At 46.9% G+C, this 20,800-nt stretch overlaps 1 protein-coding gene across 2 annotated transcripts in view; it reads right to left on the bottom strand.

Moving 5' to 3' along the window:
- The window catches only part of RAB11FIP4 (RAB11 family interacting protein 4), a 120,336-nt gene that overhangs the window by 66,609 nt on the left and 32,927 nt on the right, over nucleotides 1–20,800 (bottom strand). For both annotated transcript variants that reach the window (XM_064522687.1, XM_064522688.1), the window contains exon 2: nucleotides 7,888–7,975. In XM_064522687.1, the coding sequence (XP_064378757.1) occupies nucleotides 7,888–7,975 (88 nt within the window). The remainder of the gene's footprint in view (nucleotides 1–7,887; nucleotides 7,976–20,800) is intronic.

Genomic DNA, 20,800 nt, shown 5'->3' with positions numbered 1-20,800 from the left:
TTATAGATGTCAAAGGCCAAATTGCCTTTGGCACTGACAGACTCAGCCTGTCAGTGTAGGATGTAGGCTCATCTGGGATGTCTCCTTCTGCAAAGGTGACTTGTCAGTGGGAAGACGTGTGCACGAGGAGAGGTCTGCTCAGCACACAGGCTGGCACGGCAGCTTTGATCTCTCCATGCTGCTGGGAAGATTTCCATGTCATTATGCCCCACAAAAAGCAAAGAGGAGAAGGAAATGCTGAGAGGCCATTTTCCTGTGGGGGTTACTTAAACACATCACTGCCACTTTGCAGTCACCTGGACTTGATCCAACATCCATCAAATCAATGGAAAGATGCCCACTGGCTTCAAGGAGCTTAGGACTGTGCCACTGGTTTGGTTCCTGTTAGGTGTATTTAAATAATAAAATCTCTGTTGCTGCTCTCCCCTCTCAAGGTACAAACCTGATCTCCCAGCAACATCCTGGTCACTTTGGAAGATTAGTTACTGGGCTATTCAGCCACTGTGGGAGTCTTTACCACACCTGACTGTTTGCCAAAGTACTGCTTGAAAGACAGTAATTGCATCACCTTCTTCTGTGGCAGATCCATGCTCAGTTAAGCACCAGTATCTCTTTACTCCGCAGGACTGTGGACTGGGTCTTTTCTTTGGACCCTCCCCTTATCACCAGGAAGGCGGGTTTTGGCACACTGCTGGGAAAATCATCAGCTTTCTTCCACAGTGCCGTCCTCCAACGGTGTTCATACATCTCACCTTTCACTTCCTTTATCTGAACGATAATTCGAATTTTCCAAGAATTCTGAGAGGTTTACGCAAGGGACACAATATAAACGGAGGACTGTATTAACTTGGAGTGCCTCACATACTGTGCATATGTTTTCTTATTACCAGGCTATATTTTGGCTTGCAGCCTGGGAAGTGCCAGTGAGCTAAATTAAAGTGTCACAGTCCAGACAGGAAACAACAAAAAATGAAGGTTTACTCTGGCAAATCTCAGTATGGAAATATTAAGGCACTGGACAGCAATTTGTACAGGAGAGTAGTCTAAGTCTAGCACACATGGTGCTCTCTGCCACTAGTATCTCTCTGGAGGAGGAACAGTCTTGTCTGCGCTTGAAGAACTGTCCTGATGGATATCTCAAGCTCTGCAGCAATATGCACCCAAGGCTAGAATCTGTCCATAAAAAACAACATTGCAAATAAGCTAAGAAAAACTTCCTGGCTACTTTAAGGACCTCCTGCACTAAGATGTCCCATTATTGCTATAATTTCATTTTCCAGGAAACAGTAAAACTGAAAGCCACTTATACGGCTGATTAGAGCTATTTCATTTGGATGCCTGCTTGTATCATAAGATCTTACTGTGCTTGATCTATGGAAAGGCAAACTGAGGTTAACTTAGACCATCATTTGTTTTTCCAAGTAAAAACAATACAAATGGTTCCTACTAGCTGCCAGCAATTCTGTTCTCTCTCCCCCTTGCTATGGCTGGCAATCTTTCCTCATGTACATTTTTGGGCAGCACTAGGCAAGGAGACTTACTGCATTGCAATCGTAGTGAGACATGAGCGGGAGGCAAAGATCTAACCCAAGAATTGTCTCAAGTCCTTGGTATCTACTATTGTAGCTCTGCAAAAGGCACTCAAAATCCTCTGCGGAGGAACACTCTGCTAAAGGGCTGTGGATTATATCAACCACTGTGCTGGGAGAGAGAGATTGGGAACCACCTCGTGCCTGGAGGAAGAACTCGACTACCACATCACAACAGGAGAGTGGTCAGAAGTGGCTGAGTTTTCTTCTCTGGCTAAAGACTTGTGATGAGCCAGCACAGAGCTCCCCTGCACCTCTCAGAAGGCAGCTTTACAGGCAGATGTGTCATTCCTCATTCAACAAAGCACTGAGACACTCTCCAATCTGGTTCTGTCAAAACTGAGTAAAAAACTATTTATCCTAATATAAAAAATGTACAAGCAAACACAGCTCATTTGGTCAGAAGTGGGTTAGGGAGTAATCATATGAGCTAGAGATTATTTGCACTTTGTAAGGACAAAATGAAGTAAAATAGCAAATGATTTGTCCATGGGAAGAGGAATTCTGCTGCAGAGCAAAAATTCTAAGTAATGTCATAACCACTAGATCATTTTTTCTTTCTTTTTGTGAAAACACCCAGCTGAAACTTTTCCTTTCTTGAAAATATCTTGCAAAGAATAGTCAACTCTCAATACACAGTGTTGGCTGTCCCAAAGGCAGGACAGGACCATCTTTAGTCCTAAGCAAGAATGACAAAGGTGATTCCAAGTCATTGAAGGGGAAGACACAAACCTTTAACCTTTTCCTTTGCTTTGGATGCCAAAGATGGTTCTCCTTACCAGACAAATTTACAAATTTATTTTCAGTTTCATAAAAATAAATTGATTTCACATGCTAACAAATGGTCAATTTGCAAATCACAGCAAACTGATTTCCTGCAAATGCTCCAAGAAGGAGATTTAACTCATATTGCATCAGGCAATTTTCATGGGCAATTAAGCAATTTTAATATTATAGGAAATCAAATCTCATTACCTAATTGAATGGAGCTGGTTCTTGGCATTTTTCCTAAGAGCAATAGCTTTTTACTTTACCTACCCTTGGATCTTTAATGGTGTATTAGACTTATTTATGGCTGCAGGCTATATTTAGTAAAATTTAGTTGAGCCTTAAAAAACTCTGAAGTACTTTTAAGAATAACCAACTTAAGTTCATTAAACAGCTGTAGTGCTACTTATAACATGCGAGCTCAGTTCTTCACAGGTCCTTCTCCCTAGAGATATCCCAAGTACCACTCCTGTCAATGAGATGCTCTTACAGGAATACATAGATTCATCACATCATCTCCAATTGTGATATACTGTGAAGTCTGAGATCTATAGCTATGAGCCTCAAAGGTTCTTAAAGATTTTGAGGTTTTCTGTTGTGCATTACTGAAGTTCTTGTGCTAGCACAGCTGTCCTGGTCTTATATATTGGCATATATTACAAATATTGGTGTCCAGCAAATAAACTCCTGTTCCATGACTGCAGCACGTCCATCTCTCATTCTGTACTGGATCTGCAGGGCAAGGCTGGTACACTCTCCTCAGCTGTGGAACTGCAAACTAGAAATCGAAAATAGCTAGCAGAGATGGTCAAAACTCAGCACTGGTTCTGTGGGAAACTGGCACTTGGAAATGTTTGTTTAGAGCATCTGAATGGAAGTAAAAAAGCAAATTAAAAAAATCTACAGTGAAACAGAAAGCCAGAAGTACTTTGCTTTGGAATACTTTGTTTTGAAAAACTGTCAAATTTCATACTATATTATTTTACATTGTTTCATAGCAGAGATACCCTGTCACAGTATGAACTAAAAGAACAGCCGACATCCTTTTTTGAGCATTTCTTCAAAGCTTTGGGTAAATTTGCATTCTTGGAATTTTCGTCAAAATTGCTAGGACCTCAGGGAGAAAAGTATCTACTTTTTTAACTTTTATCTGCTCACATAAAGAGTACTTCTAGAAGTTTTCCAGCCACCTCCAGTAATTAGGTGCCTGAAGATGCAGGGAAGCACAGACATGGATTTTTGAAGGCACATAATGGTCTGTGTCACTGTTTTGAAGATTCAAAGGTTGCTACTGCTGCAGGTGGGGAAGCGTATGAATTCACAGCTGGGCTTCTTCTACATAGTTAATAAATACGAAGGAGCTCCCACATCTCTGCATTTTCAAATATCATAACAGAGCATAACTTAAAAGTCCTTATTACTTCTAGAAGACAGGGAGAAGACTCTCTTTCTCCAGGAGAAAAAAAGGCTGCAGGATTTGGTCTGAACGAAACAGTGATTCTGCTACAGCGTGAAGATTCAGTATTGCAGAAATGCTTTGTGCTAAGGTGGCTCTGCCTCTCCCATTCCAAAAGCCATTACTCGCCAACTGCTCTGCAGTGGTCAGTGTTGTTTTCATGGTTAAAATAAGCTATGAAGCTGGAATACATCTGCTCTTATCTTTTAATCCATCATGAATTTGTATCCATGCTGTAGCCTCTCATCTCTGTGAGCTGCGGCACCAGGGTCAGTAGGGGGAGCTCACCCTTCACTTGCCAGGGTTTGAGTTTTCTAAGCGGAATATCAAAGCGGAGAGACTATTGGAAAGACAACAGAAATCCTAAAATAGAAGGAACAGGTCAGACTTAATTAGAGCCTGCTAAATAGACTGAGAGCCTGGTCCTGCAAACGAGCCTGACTGCAGGACTTACCAGCCTGCATAGCATATTAAAAATAATAGTTCCACTCAAGCCTTTAAGTATTACAAGTGGCAGCAAATATTTATTGGATCAGTAGAATAAATTCAGTAGAGCAAAAATTGTCATTGACTCCACGGAGCAAACAGTAATGGATCCCACCCTGACCCTGCTGAAATCAATGGGAATTTGGCTTTTGGGTGATGTTCTGGCTGCTCTCAAAGTCTCTAAGCAGTGCTACTTCTTTAGACTATTCTGGCTTTGACACAACCGCTAGGTAAGCGCACACAGGTGTTATTTCACAGCAATTGTTCTTCAGACTGATGCAGTTATTAGAAATAAAGGCATGCAGTGAGCAGGTAGAGAAGGCAGCCAGAGTGGGAGCAAAACCTTTATATTCTGATATTCCAACAAAATTGCTGCAAAGCTTTAAACTTGATGGCAAGCCTGGCTCTGGCAGAGCCTAATGGCATGGGGAAAATAGCCTAGGCAGCAGGGACTCAGCTTGGGTGCTGCGACAAAGTGCTTTAACCCACAAAGGACAGGCACAAAAAGCAAAGCTTTCCTTCCATAGAAAGCATCCCTGCCTGTCCAGAATTTTGCCTCAGAGACATAGGGTGGGAATGAGTTCCTCCAACACGCTTCTCCCCCTAGCATTGATATCTCAGCTTGTCCAAGTCCTCTCCATCCCCTCTGCAGGCCCCTGCAGTCAGTGAGACTCCTCAGCACATCCGTCCCCACGGCTCCTGCTACCCAGCCACCAGCACCTGGAGAAAATGATTTGTCTCGTCTGCCCAGCAGTGCCGGCAGCCACTGCAGAGGGACGTGACTCACAGGTCATGGGGTTTGCCCAGCTCAGGAGCACCGAGGAGGTGGCAAGGCTTCGTGTCCGCTTGCAAAGGGCCACAGTACTTCTCCTTTCATCACACAGAGTGGACAACGCTCTGGTTTAGGGAGGAGAGAGGCCACGCTGCAGATTTTAGATCCAGGATTTGTGGTCGGTCCTTGCAGTGAGAGCTGCTACCAACCAGTTACAGCAGAGGCATCAAGCACTGCACTGTTTGGGATCTTTTCAGGCTCCAACATAGAGTTTTCGGTTAAGATCCACACCTGGTTCTGAAAGGGTCAAATCAACAACATAAGAGGTGACTCCTCTGCCATTGAGATTTGAATCTCTGGTTCTAGATGCTTCAAGCCAGATCCTTGACATCATTTCACATCCGTACAGCAAAAGAAAGTTGTTCTTCAGCCCATACTATAAAGGGAACAATCTATAACAACTCAGCTCTGTCATGAGAAAACTTAATTTGAAGTTGCATAAATAAGAAATATGGCGAGACATTAGGATAGTAAAGTTTGAATTTAAATGTTTGGCTTCAAGTGCTAAGAATAACACAGCTTCATGCTCCATTACCAAAAGACCACTGGATTTACGGTAGGAGCTCATTCTGCGCTATTAATCTGATTACTCCAAGCAATTGCAATAGGCTGAGATGTCAAAGAATCATATTTGTAATCTGTTGCTGCCAACAGAGATTGCTTCTGTTTGATAAGTCTGCCACTTCTCTTGGGATGTGTAGCTGCACTGAAAAATAAGAGGTAAAAACACGGTGGAGGCTCCCCATTCTGCAACGCAGACATACCTTTTCTCAACTTTAATAAGAGCATTGTTTTAAAGAAAAGTATGGCTGGTAGCTGAAGACCAATAAAACTTTCATGATGTGAGGTGAGCAATAGAAGCAGTTTGTTATTAAGAGATGCTGCAAAAGTATGCATAGCAGAATGTCTTATCAGAAACAGATACAGCTGCGCCTGTGATTCTACACGCTTAACACTGACACTGTGTAAGTGTTGATAATGCTAATGATGTGCTAAGACAGTTCAGCAGTACTGGAAGATGTCTCTGTGTCTGTTCACAAACACACACTAATATCCATCAAGCATATGATTTGGACCCTGACCTGTAAGATGCTCTGTATAAGGGCTTTAAGATATGCACAGACTACAAGGTATCCCAGAGAGTTTGATTCAGCCATGTCTTTGCAGGCTGAATTCTACCTCTAAGACAGGAACACGAAGCAGTTCCCACAGGGTGAGCAAGGATGAGCACTCCCAAGGCATCGGCTCTCTCTGGTAACCGTCAACACGCGCACGCTCTCCCGTGCAGTAGAGGACAGGCAGCTGCCCCCTCCTTCACCAAGGGGACTGCCCACTGCCTCCCCTCACCGCGGACAAGGGCACTCAGTCATTTACAGAACAGACATCCTCCTAGATGACACCTGTCTCTTCCTGATTCTATTTTGTCTATTCATGCACATCTTTAGACTGTGAATTTCAGAGAATTACTGGAAAATTTACAAAGCTTGTGTCTTCTTCAACCCAGTACCCAGTTTGCTGCAGCATTTCCTAGACAAGGAAAGCCTCTGACATAGACTCTAGTGTCTATACACCAGTGTATTAACTTTCCTTCAGGGCTTTCCGTTGCCTTCTCTTCAAATACATCAGTGTCACCTTGGAAGGTGTCTCCATGAACATGGACCGAGAGCAGCTTCTCACTGTAATTTCATGTCATACACTGTTCTCAGCTGCCATAAACATTAATTAAAATTGCTGTGGTGTCACGCTCTTGCCTCATAATGGCTTCATAATAGTCTCATTGTAGCAGACTCTCCAGACATGACTCCTGGAATCACACTATAATCGTGGTGACATTCACCCTGTCCCTGAAGTGGAGCCTCTAGGCTGTGACAGCACTCTGGCACTTTGGTAAGGACATAGGTTTTTCGGAAATGTGCAGGCTGGAATATTTTGCTATGGGAAGCTAGAAAATTAATCAGCAGCAAAACCGCTAAAGTGCTCTTCACTGTTTGCTTCTCTACCTGTTGGCTAACCCTAACAGCATAACAGCAACTCCGTCTTCTGCCAGGAACTTTCCGTTTCCTTGCAAAGGAGATGGTTCGATCTGGTTGCACTCTAGCTCCCAGGCTCCTTAACATGCCCAACCTATAATTAACCCTTTTCATTTCAATACAAGGCCCCAAGTACTTTGAAAACATGAATTAATTATACCTTGAAGCTACCTCAAGAAGAGTAAAGAGTAAAGTTTTCTCGTAAAGAAACTAAAGCCCAGGGAATCTCTAACAGCTGCAGAACCAGGATGCAGGAACTCTATCATCACTTATTATTGACACATGAGATACAAAAATATAGTTGTCAAAGCTGCCCTACTCTCACTGCAAATAATCACAGTCAAAAGAAAAGCAGCAGGCAGTCCAGCCATGTTACTTTTGTCGCAGGTCAGGTATAATTGGGTTGTTACACCAAGCAAGAACAAACCACCTAAATCAAGAGCAATGCATGGCCAGGAACATTCAACCCTTGCTGACGGGCTCATTCAACAACCCTACTCAGAAACACCAACCCTTCTCTGGATTTTTTATTGCTTAATGCCTAAGAGAAGGAAAAAGGAGAGCCAGGGAAGGACTGGTGGGGATCATAATGGTTTATGCCTGAAATAACCAGAAAAGCATATTGCTGCTTACCTGCAAATACATTATTTTTGATCATCACATTTCCTGCAACCAGAGAAACATTACTGGAACTATAGTTGGTATTTTTAAGAAATAAGCACATACCTTTGATAGCAAAAACTCCATGACAGAAGTCCTTAAAACTGATTCTTCCCAAATCATTTGGGTCCAAGTACTTTGCCAATTTTTCCACCTAAAAAACAAAGATCATAAAATATTTGTTGAGCTTGGTGGGTCAGCTCACTCTCCACTGGTCAACAGCTTCCACGAAAGACCCCAGGTGAAAGAGTATCTGCAAGGATCATTTGAATCAGCTAACAAACAGTTCTGTGAGGAGAAATCATGTCCCATAGTTGGATGCACAGTAAAGCACATGATCTGACCAAGACTTCTGCAGCTGGGACACGATACCACTCTCCAGTGTGGATCTCAGGAGTTTAATAAGGGGTGACTCTGTGGCACAGCCTTTCAGCTTAGAGGAGGGTGCTAACAGCATCTCCTTCCCTAGGGGCACCTGTTGCATATGCTGCCCACAGGAACTTTAAACCTTTGTGGTCTCCAGCCCTCTTATCAAAAGTTATCAGGGAAGAAGGGACAGACAAAGATGTGCACAACACACAGTAGTCTCATTCCCTGAAAAATCTAGACTAAAGGAGTGAAAATTCATTAGGCACTTGAGATCAAACAAAAACCCCTTTACCACAATAGAGAATACATGTTGGTACAGAAAAATGCAAGAATATTAACAACGTGAAAAGACTCATGTGATGAGAGACTGATCCTGCTCAGTACAGTATGCAAACAAGCAATGTTCTCATTGCTTACAACCTCAGCTTCACGGTTCACCATTTCTGAACAGTCTACAGTAAAATGAGATTAGACTGAATTTAAACACAGTCACCAAATTGGTGTTTGCCTAGAAGAAGGTCTGGCAGATTTTTCAGGAGGGTTTTGAGGAAGAAAAGCGCTCTAGAAGGGAGAATCTGTCGTGTGTCGTGGTGTCTAGAATGAAGGAAGCGAGAAGGACACCTCAGGAGCAAGCAGCTGAAGAGGGAGAACAAGGAGAGATGCAGAGCAGTCCGGTGAGGAGGGCACCGTACCGGGACACCCCAGCTGGCTGTTGTCCCCTCCACCACACGAACACGTGCCCTCACCCTCCGTGCCTTCGCCTGCCGCCCGCGGTGGGCAGTGCTCCCCGAGGTGGAGGCAGCCTCTCGCTGCTCGGAGGCACGTGCGCAGCAGCTGCGGCACGACGCTGACCTTGAGAGGGGCCCTGAGACACCCGGGAGGATAAACAGGCGTAGGAGGCAAGGGCAGAGGCACGGAGGATGCTGCACAATCCCGGCGACCACAACGTGAGCTCAGATATGTCAGTCTGAGCAGCAACAAAAGCCCAGCTGGAAGGATATGCAGCAAATGAATCTGGATGACCCAGTTTCTCAATTTTGTTTCTTTTTTTCACATGCCAGCAAACACCTAGCAGTTTCTTAAAGCCCTCCAGATAACGCACAAATGTCACGCACAACACTTCTTCCTTCAGATTCTCTCTGTGCTTAGGGCCAGCAAATGCCATGATCACCCAAAGGTCTCACTGAGAACAAGCAAACCGAGAACCACCAAAGGCATGGGGACGGTGAGACAGACGAATGAGTCTGCTTGTTGCAGAGTTCAGGTAATCGTGCAGTATGTTCTGCAGCCCTCAGTGCAAGACAGACATGTTTAAGGAATTTAATGAGACCTTGTCTTGGTTTCAAGCCTATAAGCTCCTCTTATTGCAGACCTTAAGCAAGAAATCTCTCTCCATCACAGAAATCTATTTACGTCTAGCCTGCAGTTGAAAGTTGTCAGTCCCAAACTCCTCAACAGAAGGAGCAGAGAGGGGAAGATGGGGAAGAAGAGAACCCATGATTTGCCTCAGTCACAGAGAGAGCTGGACGCAGAGCATAAGAAAGATCTCTGATACCTTGGGCCAGGAGCATGGATACTGTCCTGTGCTGAAACCACAAGCCCACACACAGATGAGAAAATGAGAAACTTTTAGTTGCACATAAAACTGTGCTGAACAAGAAAGAAACAATTTGATCCCTATACTGAATCATTTTTCCTCTCCCTTTCTTAGAAAGGCATCTCACGTAGGCAGGGTAGATAAGGAGCTGCAGGATGAGTTTGGAGCCCATGACGAGGTAGAAATCTCCCTGCAGCTTCCTTATTGCAGAAGTCATTGAGCAGGCAAGCATGGCCCGCGGGGCGGCAGGGCCAGAACCACGGACAGCACAGGGACAGCGCGGGGACAGGCGCCACAGACAGCGCGGGGACAGGCGCCAGGGACACTCCTGTGAAATGGGGCAAGTGTCATCTCCAGGATTAATAAGCAGCTTCAGCTCTGCAAGGCTCTCAGGCTGAAGATACGGTAAGAGAGCAAAAGGCAGTAGGACACGAGGCTTCGCAGCTCTGCCGCTTGCTGTCGTGTCACCTTGTGCAACTCACGTAACTTCCCCGCACTCAGGTTTGCAGCTGTACGCTGAACAGAGCGGTGATACCGCTGCACAGACACCAGGCAACGGACAACACAACGCAACGGCGACTTACCAGAAAACGATGTTACAAGAATCTCAGTAACATTACGACGTGATCAATCAGCTGCTTTATGTTAACAAACACTCAAAAGAAGACTTGCAGAATCCAAATACGGGAATAGGAGGAGACAATCCTGGTGGCTTTTGCCAGGCTAGGATGAAGACTGGATACCGCCGCTGACAAAGCAGTAAATTAACTGTATAGGGGGTGGCAAGAAAGGAAGATAGAAAACAACATTCCCTCCAAGCCTTAAGATGTTTTATTCTAGCCTGGCGGAGAGAACCACAGGATATCCCTGATGAGCAACTTTGATCTCTGTTCAGATACAGATGTTAAGTATCATCCTCTCTACACATAAATTCCATCATCATGTTTTATTCTGGATCGTCAAAAGATGAAATTCATATTTTATATTCCAAGAGTCATGGGACCTTCTTTCCCACTGATCTTCTAGCTAATTCACTGCCTGATTTTAGCTCTGATTTTAGAGTCATTCAAAAGAAAGAACAAACTCCCGCATTTTGAGGTCTGGGTTGGGCAGGCGAGAAGCAATACCTGGATTTTTACATGGACATCACATATTGCAAACACACGAAATACAGCTCTCAGTATACAAGACACACAGATGAGAGATCAGGTGGAACCCACGAGTAACAGAATAAAGGCAGCTCCTACCCGGAGCAGTTTCCTATGGATACTGACCGCTGGGCTGGAGACCCTGTCCTCTAATCACAAACATAACCCTGCCCTAAAAACACGTCACTAATTAACGAGTCAAACAAAGACACGTGCATTGACCTGCTGCTGCTCCAATCCAGTTTACTGCCACATCGCACAAGTCCCTGGAAACACTATCCCCTACTTAAAATACTTCGTATCTGTGAAGTGCCTCCTCCCTTTGATGAATAAGGAATGAACTTAAAAAGATGAACACAACCAAGGGTACTGCTAGAAAAAGAGGTAGCAGAGTACAGGCATTTCTGAACGGAACAAATCGGCTCCTTGCTGGCTTTTCTTACAACAGGATTCCAGCAGCTGAAATGTCACAGCTGCCAGCTATCGTGAACCTCACGATCAAATTCCTCCAGCTGGTATCGCAAGCAATTAGCCTCACTGATTTACACCAGCAGAAGATACGTTCCTGCTTACAAAACATTGCCACTTCACCAGAAGCTGTAGCGTGGATTGAATGCACAGCAGACTAGCTGGAAATCCTTCCTGAAACCAATTAAGTAGAGACACTTGTGACCCAGGAAAGCTGGGTCGCTGTGGTCCCTGCTCACCTTCACAGACAGCACAGATGTTACAGCAAGATGAAGCAGCGGCAGCAGAAATTCCTTTATTCAGACTCTTATTTTCGGATGCATTCAAAACAGCTTAATCAGACAGGCCACTGAGGCTTGGAGCAGCAAGATTTTACAGCTGAAAATGTTCCTGACCACTGTAGTAGCTGAAACATGCGGCAGACGTGTCAGCTGGTGTAAGTCAGCCTGGTCCCAGCGACTTTGATGGAAACGTGCATGGTCACTAGCTGAGCATCTGTTCCCTTACGGATACAGCAACAAAATCTAATCAGACACCAGTCTTTGAGGTTATGAGATCAGCCTGTAACTCTCTCCGACAAACAGCAAGCTCCCATCATTGCAATCTAAGTAAATACCATTTCCAAAGCTTGCAGGGTTGCTCTGGAGAATCCTATCTCCTGTAGGCCTATTGCTGGGAGGCATCAAACTGTGTTTTAGGCTTTAATGCACAGATTCCTGCAGCCAGCTGGGAAGCCTCTGCACAATTTAATATTGTGCTATAATGCAACACTGCCACTGGGTGTTCCCAGTGACTTCGGCTTTCAGTGTTTCTGAAAGTTGATCTGGTGATTTTAGTGGCCAGTTTCTCGGTCGCACACAATTACATTTTTAAATCAAATTAAGACTGTATACGCCTGGGTACGTGTGTTACAGAGGAACAGGGAATACACACATACGTAAGTTTAAGCAATGTCTTAACAGGAAATGAAATTATCACCTGAACAAAGTGCTTCATTCTCCAGTTCCCCTAAATCCAATTTTGCAGGTTTGCCATTAATTTTTTTAATGCAAGTAACTGACATCAGCGCAAGAGAGATCAAGAATTGACAAAACAGCCCGATGGAGTTTACGCTGCTACTGTTCACATCTTAGCCAGCACTGAACACCATGGCTCCCAGCACAGGCCAGGGGAGTTACAAGGGTTTCGATCAGCTGGGACTATATTTAGGCTGGTACTTACATAAGAGCTTGTGCATTAATACACACGCATGCACTACACACAGGGCACTGCCTGTTTGCACCAAGCTTTGAGCCTCTAGTGCTCTCAGTCACGCCATTTTTACCAGTGACTTGCTGGTATAAGGCTACGAAGCTCTTTGCTACAGGGACTGCCTTTTCTGGGACATCTACAAGGGGCCATCAGATAAGGCCTCTTGGTAGGACTGTAACACAACTGAGCGTCAATGTTTGGCATAAGCAACTCTTCTCAATTAATTACTTGAATTAAGGTACTACTGAAGGTACTACTTAAAATTAAGCTTAGTTTCAAGCCATAGCTTGAATTACGCCATCCCAGATTCCCCTAAATCCTCTCTGCTGTCTATGCTCTGTCAACCACCCTTCTGCTGCTCTTTGTAGGAAAGTTATGGCCTGTCCTCCTTCTTCTCAGAAGGGGCTGGCTCCCAGCAATTAATCAGGGCTTATTTACTGCCCTGGGAAAGGTTAAGGGCCCGTCAGTGCAGCAGCCAGGCTGCATGACATCGCAACCTTTTTTGTAGTCAACAACCCCACCGGCTTCCAGATGCAACGCTCTGCTAGCGAACGAAGGAGCAGCCTCTCAGCCCCACTAACCGAAAGGACAAGGCCACCCATTTCTGCGTGAGTGGATTAAGCAGGCTGTGCTGGTCCTGGATGCATCTGCATCCTGTGCTGACCCCACTGCAAGGGGCACAGGACTGCAAAACCGCCCGAGGCCAAAATTCAGGGCTGAGGTGACCATATGACTGCTACGATACCTGCTGGTAGCAAGCGCTCCAGAGCCAAACATCGCACGCCCTCATGGTGAGCCAGAGCCAGCGTCTGGGGCTGGGAACAGACACTCTTCCCTGCACTGCCGCGCGGAGCGGCCCCCCACCAAGCGGGACAGCACCACAAGGTCTGGACCGCAAAGCACATCTTCATTGTAGGAAGAGATGGACGAGGACAGAAAAAATTAGCTGGAGGTTCAATAATTCTGCCAGTTTTCCTGGCAGCTGCAAGGGTCTGTCTAATGAACCCTTCAGCAGACAGCCAACAGTCTCCGAGAGAGGGTATAAATCATTTTTGCTTTGGGAAACAACTGGAGAAAATCAAACGCTCTGTCCCTATTGTTTGGCCTGCTCGGATGAACGGGTGATTATCCTTTCAGTGCAAACGTATTTCTCCATTGTAATAAGAGGTCACTTCAGGCAAAGCATCCGCCTTCTCCGTTGCGTTTCCCAGCTACACTGACTGTGTCGCAAAGCGATGTTTGCCTCTTGCTGCTTTCCGAAGCACAAGATGAGGCCAGGAACACCTTGAAGAGTCTCCACAACGAAGATAAAGTCTATCTTACAGAAAAGAGATGAGGCTCAGAGTGAAAGAAGAGCTCTGAAATCCAAACTGACCAAGGCAGAGGTGCATATTCCTGAGCAGGAACTAGCAGTACAAAGCAGTGATAATAAGGTGAGACAGGATATTCTTCCACCAGAGCCTCTGGTTCAAAACACAAGTTCTGGATGTGACAGAGGCGAATGGCTGAGGCCTCTGCCAGGCCCTTGCGGGCAGCCAGACTGACCCGGGTCGTGAATCAGTAAGGGCTGGATTCTCAGCTCTACCGCTGTGAGTGAATGATCTGCAATCCAGCTTTATCCAGACACTGAAAAGGGGGAATAGAGACTCAGGTGGGAAAAAGGAAACCTTCCCCATATAAGAAGTGAGAGTAATAGAGGAGAAGAGCAGGGGTGAAATCCCGGTGTCAGCAGAGCCAAGGGAGAAACCCAGCCAGGCCAGGGGGGCACTCAGAGATTTACCTGGGAGGGTTTTAAATCTAATAAGCACTGTGCTATTTTTGTGCCTGCAGATACATCAGCTGTGCTCATTTCCTTCAGCAGGGGTTTCGGAGAGTGTCCTGCTGCACAACCCTGAAATCTAAAGTCTTCAGAAGACCTGGTGTTTGTACTGAATTTGAAGTGTCCTAAAAATTGCAGGGGAAGGAGGGCCTTTTTCTTTGAACTCCATCTGGTTGTTTTGTTTGAACCCTCACAAGTGGAGCGAAGCAGGCAGAGGCAGTCAGCTCCCTGAAATATCATCACCCTTTTTGATTTTTGTGCTGTTAGATACTAGGAGAAGATTTGACTTTCGGCAAAGTCACCCAGCCCAGCAACTAGGAAACGTGTCTGCTCGGTTCATTCAGCCCAAAGCCTCTGGCTGCGTTATCCAGAAGGAGCCTCTAGCTGCCGGGGGCCGAGGAGGACCCTCCGTTGCCCAGCTCTGCTCCAGCGAAGGTGTGAAGGTCGCCCTCAGACCTCCCACGGCCCCAGGAGACACCAGCCACGGGGCTGGCCCAGCCATCGCTGGAAGGGGAGGGAAATCCCGAGGATGCTGCGGAGTCCTCTGTAGCCATAGGGCCTGGGACAAAACTAGCTTGGGAATCGGAGCACCCCAGAGTCTGCTGACAAGGCCGAGCGGGAACCCGGGACTAACGCAGCCAGGAGCCAGGGCCAGCCGCAGGCACGTACCAGGGCGTGCAGGGGGGTGAAGTCACCGCAATCTGCTGCTCGGACTAGGAACAAGAGCAGTGTTTGTCAGTCTTCGCCCCGTCCCCCCTGGGCCGGTTCCCAGCATCGCTGCGTGCACCACGGCCGTCCCAGGACTCGCGGTGCCCCGGGGCACGACGACACGCTCCGCGTGCCGGGCGGCTGAGTGACTGCTGGCAGAGGAAGGGACAGGGTTTTTGTGGCAGAGGGAGCGGAGGAAGAGGACAGGTCACGGACAAACCTCGGATGAGACTCACTGAAAGTCACCTCTTCTCCGAGTGGCTTCGGTGCACCAGCACCTCCCAGCGCCCCGGGCAGCTCGGTCCGACGCTGCCAGAGCAGCTTGGAGTTTGAGTCCAGCAAAGCCTTCCTGACGGGAACCGAACCCTGCTGCCATCTCCAGGCAGGGAGACGCTCAGGGCTCTGCTGTCCTCACTCTTCTTACAAAATTGGCCAGTACAGGAGATTTCATTAATACAACGAAAACCTGCTCGCTTTAGCTGTAATTGACTTCCGAGGGACCCCACGCAGGCTCCATCCACCAAACTCCTGCAGCAGGATCCAGGCCACAGCCAGAAGATGCCATCTGAAATAAGCAACCACTCCCTGCAGTTTGCCGTCATACTGCAGGCGCCCGAGAGCACGTCTCGCCCCACGGCGCGAGCGGGAGCGCTGGGAGCACGGCGGGACGAGCGCCCGCAGAAAGGGCAGGCTTGCTGTGGCAGCACCGCCCGGGCAGCACCTCCCGAAGCAGCAGCGTTGGTGAGAAGCGTCTGAAAACTTCCAGCAAAAGGAGATTAAATCTGTAAATGCTGCGGGGTGGAACAGAGAGGGTCCCACAGGATTAGAGAGGGAGCAGCAGAACTGCGCTCACTGATTTTAACAGACTGGCTTTTCCACATCAGAGCAAGAGACGTAGGTTTATACCTTTGCAGTATTTTTTGCCCTCCTCTCTTTACAGACCACAGTAGTTCATAGGCTTTGCTTTTTCCTTGCTTACAAAAATCCCCCAAATGATGAATCTAACCATTAATTAGATTCCTCTAAAGGGCTGCTACGAGGAACAACCTGCCGAACCAGAGCTGCACTGGGTGATCAGTGGTCGGGGGACCGGTCGGTGGGGGACACCAGCGCTTCTCGGGGGGTTGGCAGGATTGGTCCTTGCCCAAAGCTATTCCGGGTTTCCATCCACAGACTGCAAGTAAATATAAAACCATGATGCTGAAATTTGCAGATGACAGGATGATAAATAACAACAACTCAGGCAGCCTCACGGTCTTCTGGACCGCTTCGTAAGTGAAGCCTGTACGAACAGAACGGGTTTTAAGCACCGTCATGCAAGGCCACAAAACAAAAAAGAATATAAAAAAAGGGAGGAAAAGAGGTAACACAGTCTGCATGCGCAGGGAGGAAGAGACTGTCTTGGAGAGCTGGGATTCACGGATTTGGGGGAGAGGAACGGGGTTTCTCTGTGAAGTTCTGGCAATTCTCGCAAGGGGAGCAGGATGAGGGAAATAATTTTACACTGTGCTGGAGAGACCAGAGCTACTACAGCTGTGGTACCCACTTTTGAAAGAGATGCTGAAAACCCAGACAGGATGCAGAGAACAGACAAAACATTCAAGGGCTATGGAAAATGCCTTATACAACCAACCTGAAAGAGTTCCTCTTGTTTAATTCAGCAAAAGGGAGACCAAGTGGCAATCTGCTCACTGGGTATAAAAACCTTTGCAAACAGGAAATTGCAGGTGCTGAAGGACCCTCCAGTCTAGCAGAGGAAAGCCATAAAGAGCCATTGGCTGCAAATTAAAACTAAACAAATCCAATTTAGAAATAAGGCTCAAATTTATATCAGTGTGTGTGTTTACCTCTCAGAACAGAAGAAGGAACTGGTAGATTCACTATCATTAGAGGTCTTTGATATATCCGGAAGATCTGCCTAACCTGGAGTAAGTGGGTTAAAAGCTGTGCTTTCACCATTCCAGGACATCCCAGTAGATGAACTGATGCTCTCCCGGAACCTGACTCTCAGGCACGTGAAGAGCTGCCTCCCGGCACACCTGTAAGGTGGGGGGGCCAGCACTGAGGAATCACGCGGCCAACCACTGAAGCCTGGCCTGCCAGTCTGTTCTGGCAGGCTGTGCACTGTAAATAATTCATGGCACTGCAAACAGCATCATGAATTTCCATAAGCTGCTGTCTGATCCCAAAACATGCAGGAACATATATCATTGCTGGAAACAATGGCTTTGACTTTGCTTCCAATTTTGATTTCAAACATCAGTCATTTCCCCTTGGTGCTTTATCAGCAGGCTTCAAGCCTGCAGGTTGGCTTGCCTGTAAGTCTTCTGTAAGCAGAAAGTATTGACTCAGTTTCTGCTTTAACCAGGGACACCCAATTCACCAACTGGAAGGCAGGTCTTGCGACAGTATCCTAAATGAGGTAAGGAAATTGGTTGAGCCGTATTGGCCTTGACTTTGAGCAAATCACTAAATTTGTCAAATTCATAGTCTACTAATGGCTCCAATGCAAAAATCTAACAGACTTCAAGGAGTCCATTCACTGCCTTTCCTGGGCCTGGCACCAAGCCCTGAAAGGACACAGAACTTCATCTTCTTCCAAATATGAATTGGATCCAGGGGCCTCAGTCCAATTGGACAAAAACACCCAACAGTAACCCAGATGGAGAAAATATCCATAATGTTGCTGTATTTTGCTGAGCGCGTGAAACGAACCAGTGAATTATAAGCCCGTGGAAAGAAAGAGGTGGTTTCAGCGGCATTGCAGGTGGTCAAGTGCATTCAAAGGAGAGGAAAAGCTTGCAGTGTTCATGTGTTATTAATGCCCTGAGTAAGCACTACCTCGGCTCAGGTGGGTGACAGATGAGGAACGCGGTTCAGCTGCTGGAGTGGGAACAGGGAGCACTGCGCATCTGCAGCGCAAACGGGAGGTCGGCTCCTAACCCGAAACTCTGGGACCGCAAGCGCTCCGAGCACGCCGAGCCGCGCTGCCCGTTCCCCGAAGAGAGGCTTTGGAGCACTCTCCAAAAGCGAGAAAGAGCACAGGAGGAAAGCAAAGAGCCTCTTCTCACCCCATGGGAGCCGTGAGGGCTGCAGCTACGGGATCAAGGCCACGGCTGCCAGGGCAGGAGGGTTCACAGCACTGTCTCGACCGGGAGAGCCTCACTGCTGGGGAAGGTGACGGTGTCCAGAGACCAAGGACTGTGCGATTGCGGTCAGGACTGAAGGCTGCCAGTAGCAGGCTACTACCAGTAACTGGCTCCCTCTGCACCTCAGCTTTCCCTCACCCCACTGGGCAGGTCCTTACCATCATCTTGTTTTCTTATTCTGTTGAATAGCATTTTATTATTTCCTGAGAGTAAAAGATTGAGCCATACGGTACTGCACAGAAAGAACACATTAGAGATGGATTTGTTTAAAACACTTCTAATATGGAAATAAGCTATTAAGAGAATATAATACTCCACGAGCCTTGATAACTGCATGTTTGTGACAGAAATCCAAGCAGTGCCAGGAAAATTGATGCTACGACTTCTGTTCTCCTGTTCTCCATTGAGAAATCACTTGCAGTTTTTACTACACATGATGACACAAAGCACATTTGGAATAGCAACAAATATAATTTTTGAGATATTATATGCCCAGACTTTGCAATTAATATCCTTGGATTTCAACCATAGCAGAGACCCAGAAGTTATCAGGTCCAAGGCATCCCTTCTTACACCACACACTTCACTAGCTAATCTCTCCACTTACAGCACAAAACATTTTGTGATCACAGAGAATCACTGACAAACTCTGAAGCAGCTCCGAGCCTGACCACACGTGGAAAAGTACCACTGTCTGTCCTCTTATGAGCAGTAGGATGAAAATGAATAAAACTCTGGAATCAAGAAGTTTCCAGAGCTTCCTCCGTGTGCACATCCCGAAGAGACTGCTCGCAGCTGCAGAAACTACTTTGCCCCATCCCACCTGCAGTTCAGACACCACTGAAATCCTGGCGAGTTTTTCCTCTGCCGGCTACACCTTTGGATCAGGCCAGGGTAAATGTACCAATTGCTTATATGGACAATACCATGAGGACAGTATTTTCTCATTTATTTTGTCCCTTCTAATACAGTGTAGCAGCTGGCAAGGAGCAGACACCAGGATCAGGAGACCAACACCTCTCCAGAGACGACTCCACCATCCACCATCCCACACGTGAGAACCTCTCACTTAAAGTTACTTAAACCTGATTTGAACAGGAGCCTGCTTCCCTCCTCCCCTCTGCTGTGGTGTTGCAAAACAAGACGCTCGGCTAGGCCTACCGATCTTAAAACAGTCTATGGGGAATCCCACGTAGTCTGCAACACCATGGGAACAGAGAGCAACTCTAAAAATACGCCAGAGCCATCTGTTCACTCTACAGGGATTTTTTTCTTGTGTTGCTCTGGAAACAACGGGTTAATGTGTTGAACCATTTTCCTAAAACCACTGATTCACTCATTTGCTAAAATAAGCAGGGCCGCATTATCACCTTCGCCCCCGCTTCCACCCGAGCTGAAACCAAGGCTTCCTGGAAAACAAGGCTGTTAGCAAAAGCTGCGACAAGCTGAAATGAGGCATGGCCCATTACCATTTCATTCATTAGCGTGAGCCAAATATAGCATAAACCAGCCAGATCTCAGGAGACACAGCAGGCAACTGGTCATGTGGGTGTAGCATGCTTTGCCCTTAAACAAGGGGGAAAACGTTCAGGTAACGCCAGGTTTATCTACAAGTGATGCAGCATGGATTCATTATCCGAGAACATATTCTTTCCCTCTGCAGCTCGCGGTGCGTGTGATCGTACTTGTCAGCACTAAAGGGAATTCACGCAGAATGAGGCTTTTCAGGGCTTCCAGTTGTGAGGCGTCAGCCAAGTGGGACCTACTCCAGGAATAATTATCATTTTTAAAGTAAAAGGGGAGAGAGGTGGGGCGCACAGTGCCAAACAATCAGCCAACACTTTCTCAGCTCCTTCCTTGCTGACACCTCCGCCATCACACCGTAATTGAGGTGTTGTCACATGCAGAGGACAAGCACGAGGCTGAAGAGCAGCAGGAGGAGGCCGAGAGGGTGGCGAGAGCAGGGCGAGTCTAACCTGCAGCTGGAGGTCCCGGTGTGCACCTCGCACATCCCCGTGCCAGCTCCGCCCGCTCGGGTGAAAACACAGTTCCCAAGGCCAAACGTACAGAAGCTGCAGGAAACACCCCAAACTAGACGCTAAAGCCAACGCCACTGCTGCGAGGAGGCTCCAGACTGAAACCCAAGCAGGCGCTTGCGACCGCGCGGCTAGCACAAATCAGGACAAGGTGCTTCTCCGTCAGCCGCAGCACAGTGCTCGTCTCTGACTCACCGCGCGAAAACCAGGGCTCAGAGCAACAACAAGCTCAGCTCCCGAGACACCACAGTACCCGCTTCTGTCTGCGACATCCTTACAGGTTGGATTTTTAGCCTCAAAGACACGAATCAAGTATTACACTTCGTCACTTCTCTTCACTGTGTACTTTCACGGCTGCTTTCTCCCCATGCCGCACAAAACAGCTAGCCAAACAACACGCAGCCAGGACAGGTCTCCTAAGAGCACTTTAAACC

This window comes from Dromaius novaehollandiae, chromosome 18 (genome assembly GCF_036370855.1).
Source record: "Dromaius novaehollandiae isolate bDroNov1 chromosome 18, bDroNov1.hap1, whole genome shotgun sequence".
NCBI lineage: Eukaryota > Metazoa > Chordata > Aves > Casuariiformes > Dromaiidae > Dromaius > Dromaius novaehollandiae.
This window is presented reverse-complemented; position numbering and strand designations above follow the sequence as displayed.